The following is a 12,466-nucleotide window of genomic DNA, read 5'->3' as shown; positions in this document are numbered from 1 at the left end:
GGTTTAATTTTATTGGCTGAAGACCCCCTGTAAAAGTTTTGAGTAGTTTACCATAGTTAGGTTAGGTTAATCTAGACAATAGAAAAATGTGTTTGGTTTTGCAAAGATCAAAAAGAAACTAACTGACTATAATTCCAAAAGTAATCATTAGCAGAATTGAAGAGGCCATAAATTAAAACGTTTACTATGTGTTTTACAACAGAATCTTAAAACCTGGCCAGAGGCTCTTCATAATAAACATCAGATTTGGAGGGAATAATATCCACAATAACACAGAGGGAAGAACCATTTAACATGCTGAAACAATGACTGATTTAAAGTAAAGTTAAACTGTTGTGATTGAACACTCTTGAATGTTTGGGCTACAGAAAGGCCTTTATTAATCAAACGTAATGTTTACATCATATCAAAACATTTTGCAGCATATTGTTTTGGAGGTTTAAACTTTATACACAACTGATCTTTCTGTTTATGAAGACTTCTGTTATTAATGTTTTTTGTTAAGACGATCACTGTATACTTAGGGTATAACCGGTCAAACATTTTGTTACTTTTATGATCAATTAAGCATGATAGCAACCAACCACTTTAGCAGCCACACAATAGCAACTGTAGAATGCTAACAATCTAGTTTGTGTTGATTATTACATAGAGTTTTGTTGATACAGAGTCAAACTGTGAACTGTTTCTGAAAAAAATAATAGCTTATAGCAACAAGACAGTTTAAAATGGAAGCTCATTTATATCATGGAATAAATTAAATAAATATAAATAAATAAATATAGTAATTGAAAGTAAAATTTCTTGGTGCAGCATTACAATTGCGAAGTAATCACAATTGCAAGAAGGAAACTAAATTAAAAATAAAAAAAAATTGTAGTTCTGAGAAAAAGAGACAGAATTGCAAGTTTATAACTGAGTTTTTATATTGCAATTTGGAGAAATTCTGTAAATTCAGAAATCTCATAAGAAAAGACTGAATTGTGTGATAAATTTTTTTATTTTGTGGTGGGAAAAAAGCAATTCTTCAAAAGTCTATTTTTGTGAGATATAAATTCAGATTTGCTAAATATTAACTTGTAATAAAAAAAGTCAAATACGAGATGTTAACTCACAATTCTGAGAAGAAAAGTCTTATTGCATTTGTAAATTACTTCTTTATTATTTAAATTCTGACACTATGGGCCCTATTTTAATGATCTAAGCCCATGGCCTAAAGCGCATGGCACAGGTGCACTAGGACATGTCTGAATCCACTTTTGTAAGTTTAACGATAAAAAAAAAATATGGTACAGGAAAATGGTCCAAATTGGTTAGACCTATTCTCTTAAAGAGTCATGGGTTTGTTTTGGGTGTAATATTCAATAAATTAATTAAAGTCTTATCTCCCATTCCCTTTAAATAAAAGTTGCACTTGCACCATGGTGGATTCGCTATGGCGGAATTTGCAAGAGCAAAAATGAAAGCCAAGGCAAGTTTATTTAGTAGATTTAATACACAATAGTAATTCAAAGTGCTCTACATAAAATGAGCTAAAATAATCATTAAAAAAAACAAAAACAAAAAACAAGGGATTTAAAAACTTTTAAAATTATTTAAAACTGATTTAAAATGAATTTTAAACAGTTAAAGATAGAAAATTATTATTTATTATTGTTTATTATTATTATTAAACTCCCTTTGTTTTGTGTGAACCCTCGATCCTAATGATCTGGGTGCTTTTTTAGGTTTATATTCAGTGAGCATATCTTCAATGTATGTACTGTAGGTCCTAGGCCATTTAGGGATTTATAAATGAGTAAATGTACTTTAAAACGAATCCTAAATGTAACTGGAAGCCAGTGTAGGGCCCTTAGGACTTGGTGTGATATGCTCAGATTTTCTGGTTCTAGTCAGAATCCTGACATCAGCGTTCTGGATGAGCTGCAGCTGTCTAATGGTCTTCAATAGTCCACCCTGCTGGAGATAAAGGCATTAACAAGATTCTCTAATCTTGACTGGAAACAAAACATCTAATTCTTGCAATGTTTTTGAAATGACAGTATGCTGATTTAGTTACTGCTTTAAAATGACTACTAAAGCTAAGGTCTGTCTCCAAAACCACAAGATTTTTGGTTGCTAGACCCCTAGACATGGTATGCATTCACTTTGAGAACTTCACATTTTCTCGTTGTTTAACTGAAGAAAGTTTTGGCATATCCAACTGTTCATTTCATCAATGCACTGGCATAGGGAGTCAATGGAGCTGTAGTCATTTGGCGATAAGGCTAGGTAAATCTAGGTATCATCAGCATAGCTGTGATAGGCAATTTGGTTCTTTCTCATTATTTGACTATATGAGCATATACAGGCTAAACAAGAGCGGTGCAAGAATTGAGCCTTGTGGGACTCCACGTGTCATGGATATCCACTTAGACTCATGCTCTCCTATACTCACATAATAACCTCTCTCTTCTAAGCATGATCTGAACCATTTGAGTACCATCTCAGAAAGCCTGACCCAGTCTTTTAGTCTCTTTAGAAGTACAGTATGTTATGATCAACAGTGTCAAACGCAGCACTAAGATCTAGTAGTACCAGCTCAGATATTTGGCCAGAATCAGAATTAAAGTATATTATAATATAATTTATTATCTTAATGAGCACTGTCTCTGTGCTGTGATGCAGTCAGAAAACAGATTGAAAATTGTTCAGGAATCCATTTGTGTTTAAGCATTTGTTCAGCCGATTAAAGACTACCTTTTCAATAATCTCACCTATAAAAGGAAGATTTGATATTGGTCTGTTGTTATCAAGATTGCTCTTTCTCAGAAGAGGCTTAACAACTGCAGTTTTCAGTGACTTTGGAAAATAAAGAAATGAGACTTTCAATACTTTTAAGAGATCTGCTTCTAAACAGTTACTTTTGAAAAAAGATGTGGGAAGTGTGTCAAGATAGCAGGTTGATGATTTAAGGTTGTCAGTCTCTCAGCAGTAGCAAAAAGAGTGTGGGTTTTGTTTAAGTTACAGTTTATAAGGTTTGAGAATAAGGTCTGTCTAGCTGTGGCTAGTTCCACATTGAAAGCATGAAGGTTGTCTTTGTAGATGCTATATTGAATTTCAAGTTTCGTTTTCTGCTGCATCCACTCAGCTTTTCTGCATTGCCTTTTCATACTCTGTATTGCTGTTGATTGGATAATTTTGATAATGGATCATTTTTAATATTTGACATGTTTCTATTCTGCTGATCACAATTGAATTGCACGAATTTAACAACTGTGAGATATAAAGGCAGAACTGCAAAATATAAACTCAAATTCTGAGAAAAAAATCTTATTGTAAGTTTACTGACTAATTTATTCATTATATTCTGACCTTTTGTCTCCTAACTCTGATTTTTCTGAACTATTTTTTTATAGGACATGTTTATTTACTTTGCTTCTCCTAAGATTCCACTAGTATAGCTGTTTAGTATAGTATGTGCGTTTGTATGAAGCATGCATAAATATTGCATTCGCATTCTGTTGCTTATACATATTGACAGTGATATACATTTTTTTTCTTGGTGAATGTGTTATTACTTAAAAAAAGGCTTTATTATGTTTGTGCAAATGCTTAGTGTTTGATTTAATGGTGTATACATTTTGTATACATTGATATTCCGGGCCTCACATCTGCGCCATATGAGCCATGAAGTTGCTTTGCTTTTCCTTATGTTTGACTCTGTCTTTCTGCTGCCCAAGAGTGTTTAGAAATGTTTTTCTGTCCTTGTAAACAATTGATTGGGCTCCTCCGGCCTCTCCCAAACCCGAGGGGCCACACTCGGTCTCATATCTGTCAAGGTAATCAAAATGAACCAAAACAGTATTGGCATGACAGCATCATTTAACCTTGTCCCTACTGTGAGCTTGCTAGGAGAGTGTCTGTGACAGCTGTGGACTTTGAAGTGAGGAATTTGAAGGTAATTGAAGCAGCATGGAAGAGAGAGCTTGAAAATAGGAATAGGTGGTTAGTTTTATCTCACTGCCTAACCGTAATCTGGCACAAGACACACATGAAGGGATGAATGTATCTGCTGGGCTGGAGGCAAAACTGTGCAGAGGCAGCTGAATTATTGCAGACCATTTAAATTGTTTATATGAAGCAAGATTGTTGTCTGGGAGAACTTTAAACAGCTGACTGCGATGCTTATAGTAGTGATATAACAGTGATGTCCAAAAGTCTGAAAATCTGGAATTAAGAGTATAAAATATAAATAAATAAATATATATATATATATATATATATATAAAAGATTTGTGTTTTTTATTTACATTGTAAATTACATATATTAACTATATGTAAATGGTACAAATACTAATAACTCTATCAGCTTTGTATTTCCCAGGCTGAATGTTCATATTTTGTGTTCCACAGAATGACAGACCAGGACCACCTGGGCCTAAAGGAGCCAAGGGTCACAGAGGGCCTGAAGGAAATTCTGTAAGTGCACTGCTTCATGCATTTTGCATGTGTTCAATTCAATTCAATTCAAGTTTATTTGTATAGTGCTTTTTACGATACAAATCATTGCAAAGGAACTTTACAGAAAACTAAGTTTGGTTGCACTTTATTTTACAGTACGTGTACTAACATGTACTTACAGTGTACTTACAGTGTATTTATCTAAGAAAGTTCTGGTAGGGGTAGGTTCAGGGTTAGTACCTAGTTATTACATAGTTATTGTAATTACCATAATAAGTACATAGTATGTACATGAGGAACAGGACTGTTAAATAACGTGCTACCCTAAGTTTCTAATATATTTAGTAGTAGCTTATAAGTGGCGACTCAGTTTATGTGGATATGGCAGAAATGTATGGAAAAATCAATTAAAGATGTAATCAAACAGACCATGAACACTATTAACAGCAATTATTAAATGATGCAATTAAACCTATAGCAAAAATTTGGTAGTTCTGTATTTTTACTGTATATTACCTTACCGGAATAAGATAAAAGTTGACATTATATCATGATTCATGTTCTCAACTGAAGGTTCATGAGTACGATTTGTCAGTATCCTATGTCAGTATCCCGGCATAACGTTCTAATGGTATTTGTACCCTGGATCAGAGAAACAAACATACTGATCTGCTGTCAGAATTGGGTCTCGTAACTTTTGAAATCTAAAATGTTTGCGCCATATGTCAGACGTCCAAAGGCGCAAAGATGTTCAACCTTTTGTTGAGAAATTCAATGGAATGTGATCAACAAATCTAACCTCAAAATATTGGCCAAATACAAGTTAGAAAAACAAGTTTTATTGTTAGCTTGATATAGTATCAGAAACACCACTGGCCACATTTGACATGTTCAAAAAGTAGCCCAAAATATGTCAAAAACCTGGACCTGAACCAGATTAAATATATAAAAAAATATATATCTCCAAATCAGATACATACAGAAGATGATTGGCATTATTATATTTTCAGAAGTAAACAACCAGGCTCTTATACTACACTGTCCAGAAGAGCCAAGATACGTTTTAAAGTGTAAATATCTTCAGTTATGTGAAACGGCGCTGAGCAGCAGTGAGTTATGGGAATGTGGGAAGGGAAATTTCCCTCAGCCTGCAATTTTGTGATACTCCTCTTTGCCACTGGATGACATCCAGAGAGGAGCAGACGTGACGGACTCAAAAATGCTCTTATTTGGAATGAGATTCAGAGCTTGTTTGCTCTGGCAGAACTAAATCTGTGTAGCATGTAACAAAGTTGACAGAGACCTTTGCACAGACCTTCTGTTGTTCGATATTACAGAAACAGTCATATTTGCATTTGGTGTGTGAATTCATTTTGCACATTGTTCATTTAATTTGTCTTGTATTCATGCACAGGGACCACCAGGACCACCAGGGCCGCCAGGAGCTGATGTGAGTGTGTTTAATTAAAATAAACTGAGTTTTATTGCATGCACAAATCAAAGAAAGGCACACGTTATTGGATAAAGTTTAATGCAAATGTTCCAGCACAGTTTCCTGTATGAAGAGACAAAGAGCAACACAAATGGTAACAGTGCTCTTGATAAATGATCCTGAATATTCCACAATTCACTTTCCGTTATTTTTGTGAATTCCACATCGTTGACAGTCAGTAGCGATGGAAATCTCTAGCCAAGGCCCAAGCACATATTAGACTACTCCTTTTGTGGAATAAAATCATCTTTTAATAGCACACAACAGCTGCATTGTCCCACTGCATATATAAAGAGATGAATGCATGACATTATAGTGACATTTATAGAGGTCGTTTTGTCCTTTTTTTTTTGAGGGCCACTTAAAATGCAAAATTATTTAGTGATTTTGACCATTATAGAATTGAACAGACTTATTTTGCTGCTGTACCTTTAAGACATCTGTTTAAACCGACTTTTGCATGTGAAATAAGATACAAGTTCAATTTAGTTTTTAATGCTCCATCGTCACAGGTTTACTAAGCAAGCATTGCTAAATGTGCCGGATAAACTTTTAAAATCGAAATGGTTAAAAGTGTCCAACATTTTACCAGTTATTCTGGTGTTTAGGAATAGTATAATCTCTCTTTTAATACTTTGACAAGTTTCTTAAAAGCAAGTATGCGTTGATATGTAAATATGTTAGTTATGTGTACAAAGTACTGTATATGTCTTGATGTAAAAAAAAAAATGGTTTGGTATAGAATGAGTCATTTATTTAGTTGTTAGTTTTAATAAATGATCTCTTTTACTTGAAAAAAAGATTTGTACTTTTTTTAGTAAAGTAATTTTTATTAAAAAATCGGGAAATAAAATTTCCCTGAATAAATTACCCGGTCGATGTGTTATATTTATGTAGTATGTACTTGCACAAGAGGAAATGCACTATTTTTAAAAAGTGCATTGCAGTATGTGAGTCTTTGGAGAGCGTTCAGCAGAATTTCCTGTTATTAAAACTACATGGACTTGTGGCTCCATTTTGTGATACAAAATGGCGATAGAGAAAATGAGCTGCAAAAGCAGCAGTCTGTATTATGTCTCTCTCTCTCTATTTGTAGGAATGTGAGATTCTGGATATCATCATGAAGATGTGCTGTGAGTAGACCTGTTTTTGTATTTACCCATGACTCACTACTCGGTCTCACTGCCTCCATAAAAGGTGTACTGCCTGTCACCCACACTGATTTAACAATGTAACGTCAACTCATGCCATGAAGTGATGATGCAGCAATCCACCTAGCCAGCTCAGCATTCACAATACTCTGCAGACCAGTAGAAAACATGCAAGAAAATGAGTAACTGGCAAGTGAGGAATTAGAAAATACTTTATGTATTTTCCATTTATGTATAAATATGTTTTTTTTTTTCTCAAAACACTGTAGCAGAAATCATCCATTCATGTGTATAATATTTCTAGTTAAGTAAGTTATTCAAATTATGACTTTAGCTTTTGAAAGGATATTCATTATTTTGTTTCATAACTCCCGTTGGAGCTGGAGTCTTTTAAATGTTTTTAAATTATCAGAGTGTGCATGTTTATCATAAATATTAGTTTTGGAAGCTCAACTTAGATATTTAATATCACCATCTGGGCATGTGAAAGCAGGACATAACCCAAGAGAGAGAGAAAACACTGATGCTTTGAACAGAAGAGTGTGAAAGTTCAGTGTAACGTTACATATTAATTTGAAGGAAGGGAATTTGACAGTTTTAACCAATCGGGTGCAAATAATGTGTTGTGGGCTAGTGTTTTATTTAATATGGCCCGCATTTTTGGGATATGAAGGTTCTCCCTGTACAGCCCTTGTGCATTCATCTTGAGTTGCTGTTAAAAATTACATTAGTCATGTAAGATTAAACACAGTGAGTAAAAGCAGAGTTTGAAATGTATTACTGTATGAATGAAACCTTAGGGACCAGAAAAAATTGTCCAAAAAAAAAAGAAATTCTGTTTCAACCATCAAGACAAATAGCTCCAACCATTTATTTGAGAGTAGGCTGCTTTGTGTCTATTAGCATTTTATCATTCATTTCTACTCCCAAGCATATTACTTTTATCTTGTTCTATCCAGACTTGCACAGATTGGACTATTTTACGTCTGTATACTAGAATCTTATAAACCATTGTTTGTTCATTATTGCCACCACAGATTAAGCACAGGTTATGGTCTATTATAAATTCTACTTTAAGATTATAAACTCAGACATAAGATATTAAAACCGTCAGGTGTTTAGGTCAGAGCATTAACTGATCTTTTGTAAGTGTTAATGAGTTTTATGAATGTTTATTATCTCCAGACTAGATTCTTCCTTCCGTGAAATAGCTAAATAATTGTTAACCCCTTACTGTGAATGTTTTGATAGAACATATGTTTCTGATTTGTCTGATATTGTCAGATTTGATGCAAATGTAATGTGCTTTCTTTCTTTCTTTCTTTCTTTCTTTCTTTCTTTCTTTCTTTCTTTCATTCAGCTTGCTGTGGTAAGTCCCAAGACTTTGACGTATATCAAAAATGTTTTAAACTGTGTTTGTATTTAGTATTTAGCAACGCCATCTTCACTATATGCATGTTTTTTTCTTGTTTGTTAAGAATGCAAATGTGGACCCCTGGACATTGCCTTCATTGTGGACAGCTCTGAGAGTATCGGAGCTTCTAATTTTGCCATCGCTAAAGACTTCATTGTGACGGTAATGGACAGGCTCAAGGTCAAGGTAAGCTTCCTTTTTAAATCATAAAGAGATTTTTCCGTTAACTGTCAGCTATGATTTATTAGAGTTGTTATCACCATAGATAGCACGTTTCCAATCTTATTCAGATACCAGTAAGTGTTTTTGTTTTTTAAGCTGTTTCTTTATTTTTCTTTCAGTTTGGTGCCAATGAATCTCGTATTGGCGTGGTGCAGTACAGCGGTGCCAATGCTCAGGAGGTTGTACAGCTCGGCGACCCCAACATTAAGACCTTAACAGACCTAAAGCAGTATGTAATATCAACGTTCTTTTTTATAAAACCATAGTCTGCACACAATATGACAAAAACAACTTCAAGATCCAATTATGTGGCTTGAAGGATTTTGTTTCCTCTTCAGATGAGCTCGCATTTCGTGTGTACACCTGGCATTGTGTCTGAAGAAATAAAGAAAATTGATATTTTTCACTTTAGAGCCGTGAAAGACTTCCGCTGGCTGGCTGAAGCCACATACACTGGAGAAGCTCTGCAGTACTCGCTTAACAACATGATCAACAAGCTTGTGACGGAGAGGAGTGTGGTCATTGTCCTTACTGATGGACGCTCTGACACCATAAGAGACAAAGTACCCATGAACGTGCTGTGCGGCAAGGGACTGAAGGTAAAGCTAATGAACTCTTTTTGCTTTTTGCAAAAAACATGCCTTGACTTTTGCAGAACTTAAAAATAAATACCTACACGTATGGTACAATTCCAGTTTCTAGTTGAAATAAACACTATTTACATTAAAAAGCCAACCATTTTTATTCCTCTTCACACAAATTATGGAATTAATCTGGATTGGTTTGTGCACACTAACTTGCGCAAAACTACATATTACCTCAAAGTACTTTTACCATAGCATATGATTTCCACAATTGCATCACATAACCATCTCCATATGTATGGCTATACTGACAAAGTAAACTTGCTCGGTAATGCACCTGATACAGCATTGTACTTGCGATGCAGAGCACTCAGGTACAAGTCCCCAGAAATATGATTCACGTTAAAAGGAGATTTTGTTGTTTGAGTTTGTTAAGAGCACTGGTTAGGTTCCTGCTGCAATACGTCCAGCAACCAATATAAAACACTGCCAAATTCACGTACATCTGTTTCAGATTAAGCCGAGCAGGCTTCAAGTGCCTCTCACTGGATACTTCAGTTTGAAAGTGTATGCAAGTATGCAGGGAGCAATGTAATATCATTCTGGCACATATGGCACATTTTTCCATTGACCCTGTGCTGAACTTTGTACTAATGTACTAATGCACCTGTGTGGATCTTTGAGAAGGTGTACTGAAACTGCTTCCATAGAAGTGGATTGCATTATTTAGTGAAAGGAATCAAACATCCCACAGATGTGATTTTTAGTTAGGGAAAACTTGTGACCCAAGGACATTTGATGTTATTGGCATCCAAGTATGGTCTCATGACATGAAGTTAAATGAAGTCCACAACCAGAAAGGATGCACCAGTAGATAGAAACCTTGACTCTCTTATGATTTCTGGCAGGTTGGTGGTGTTGGAGTGGCGGATTATGCAGAAAGGCAGCCCAATTCGGAACAGCTTGATGAGGTTGTGTGTAAAGATGATCCCAGAAAAGGCTTCTCCTTTGTCTTAAACAACTTTGGTATTCTTCTGGATGACAGTTTCCTGCAAAACCTGACTGAGAAGATCTGTGAAGGTAGGTTAAATACTGCATCTGCTGCAGATTTAGGGTGCTTCGGGAGTTCTGGATTTGGATTTTGACAATGTTGTGCTTTCTTCACAGACAAGAAGTGTCCTAGCTTTACTTGTCCAAGTAAGTACTGATTTGAGAGACAAATTTTTTTTTTTTTTTTTGATGAGATAATAACTTTTACACCTTCTTGCTCTTGTTCAGTTTCATTTAATGACAACACTGATGTCCTCATCATGATGGACAGCTCAGCAAGCGTGGGCTCCAAGAACTTCGAGATGACCAAGGAGTTCGCACAAATGCTGGCTAAGCGCTTTTTGTCAGCAGAAAGAGGAAGCTTCCAGGTCCGGGTTGCCATTGGCCAGTACAGCAACAATGCCAACTTAGAGACCGAATTTTCCTCAAACATCACCCAGGTGGCCGCTGATATTACAGAGGCAAAGTTCCAGGATGCAGGTACACAGATAACAAATGCTCTCACCTTCGCCATTGAGCGCCTCAGGGGTGGCAGGACGAGGAAGAAGAAGCTGCTGGTGTTTTCGGATGGCCGTTCCCAAGGCGTCAGCAACAACCAGATTGAAAAATCCGTGGAACAGGTGAACAATGCGGGCATTGAGCTGTATGTGCTGGCCGTGGGCAACCAGGTAAACGAGATGCACCTGCGCACCTTAGTGAGCCGAGGACGGCCCTATGACAATACATACGCCTACCGCCACCTTTTCAAAGTACCTGACTACCGCTCATTGGTCACTGGGGTCTTTTACCAAACTGTATCCCGCAAGATTTCCTTGGAGTCGAGGGGGTGATTGGATAGTGGGAGGGGTTCAGGAATAAAGGGGGTGGGTGACAGTATAGCGCAAGCTTTGATTGTTTTTATTTTTTGTCTGTTTTCCATGTGAATGGTATATCTGAACTTAAAAGGTTTTTCATAGTCTCTTACATTTCATAAAAGACAGTAAATGATTGTGTCGGAATTCTTAAAAAATTATTTTCATGTCACTTATTTCTTTGTAGGTAAAGGGATTTATCAAGTCGTTTCACAGATTATGTCAATGTTGGAGTAGGTTATAGAGCTTTGACTTTTTGACTGTATTAAGTTGTCCATGACTGCCAGAAATTTGCATTAAATAATATATCCACTGCTAAGGGCACAAAATTATTATTTCAGTGGAAAGGAGCTATCATCTCTATTTGATGATGCAGACTTCTTGCAATCTTGCAACCAGGGTCCAAAATGAACACATTCTAATCAATCCATCAATCAATCAATCAATCAATCAATCAATCAATCAATCAATCAATCAGTCTTTCTATCTATCTATCTATCTATCTATCTATCTATCTATCTATCTATCTATCTATCTATCTATCTATCTATCTATCTATCTATCTATCTATCTATCTATCTATCTATCTATCTATCCTTTACAATATATGTTTATATCTACTGTCAAATATACCTGGAAATTGAAAATATATATATTTTGGACCCTGCTTGCAACCAAGTCCTAGCAATTCTTTACTTGCATTAGTCTGTGGTACACTTAATTGTTGCCATTAAAAATAAAACTTGAATAGAAATTTGGTGCTACACATGTAAACACTACACTAGCTCCTTTAGTCATTCAAATGCAGGTTTCTTCAAAATTGTTCTATGTGCCTTTAACCAAAGAGTTTACCAACAGGCTTCTCATGCCAAAAATGTATTTGAGGCCAGCCCCAGGGCTGTTGTAAAGGTATTTGAAATAAAGGATGCTACACCCCACCACTAAGACCTCTGTCGTGTGTCTTTCTTGAAAAATATCTGCATTCCAGAACACAGCAAAAGATGCTGTGAAGGATTAGAGTCAGTTTAGTTGTTAAATGAGAATGTTGTGAACAGCTTTTTTCCCATAATTTATCTCCTTGCATACGCCACAAACATTCTGAAGTACTTACTGTCAACAAATTTTTGGCTACTGTACATTTGGATTTTAACTTTAGCCAATGAATGCTAACCAGAAACAGTGAAATAAACTATAAAATGAATATGGTTAAACTTGAAACAAGTTATTTACATTTTAACCAAGTATTTTGTTGCTTCATT

General features: G+C 35.5%; 1 protein-coding gene across 1 annotated transcript; it reads left to right on the top strand.

The window, feature by feature from the left end:
- Nucleotides 1-8,524: 8,524 nt before the first annotated feature.
- LOC127968493 (collagen alpha-1(VI) chain) lies at nt 8,525-12,152 on the top strand. The gene is made up of 6 exons (XM_052569753.1): nt 8,525-8,686; nt 8,842-8,951; nt 9,135-9,321; nt 10,215-10,386; nt 10,474-10,503; nt 10,585-12,152. Exons 1-6 carry the CDS (start codon nt 8,666-8,668, stop codon nt 11,184-11,186), a joined length of 1,122 nt encoding a protein of 373 aa, XP_052425713.1. The 5' UTR covers nt 8,525-8,665; the 3' UTR covers nt 11,187-12,152.
- Nucleotides 12,153-12,466: the final 314 nt, after the last annotated feature.

This window comes from Carassius gibelio, chromosome B11 (assembly GCF_023724105.1).
Source record: "Carassius gibelio isolate Cgi1373 ecotype wild population from Czech Republic chromosome B11, carGib1.2-hapl.c, whole genome shotgun sequence".
In the NCBI taxonomy this organism is placed as follows: Eukaryota; Metazoa; Chordata; class Actinopteri; order Cypriniformes; family Cyprinidae; genus Carassius; species Carassius gibelio.
Note: the sequence above shows the minus strand (reverse complement) of the source record. Positions and strands in the feature narration are given on the sequence as shown.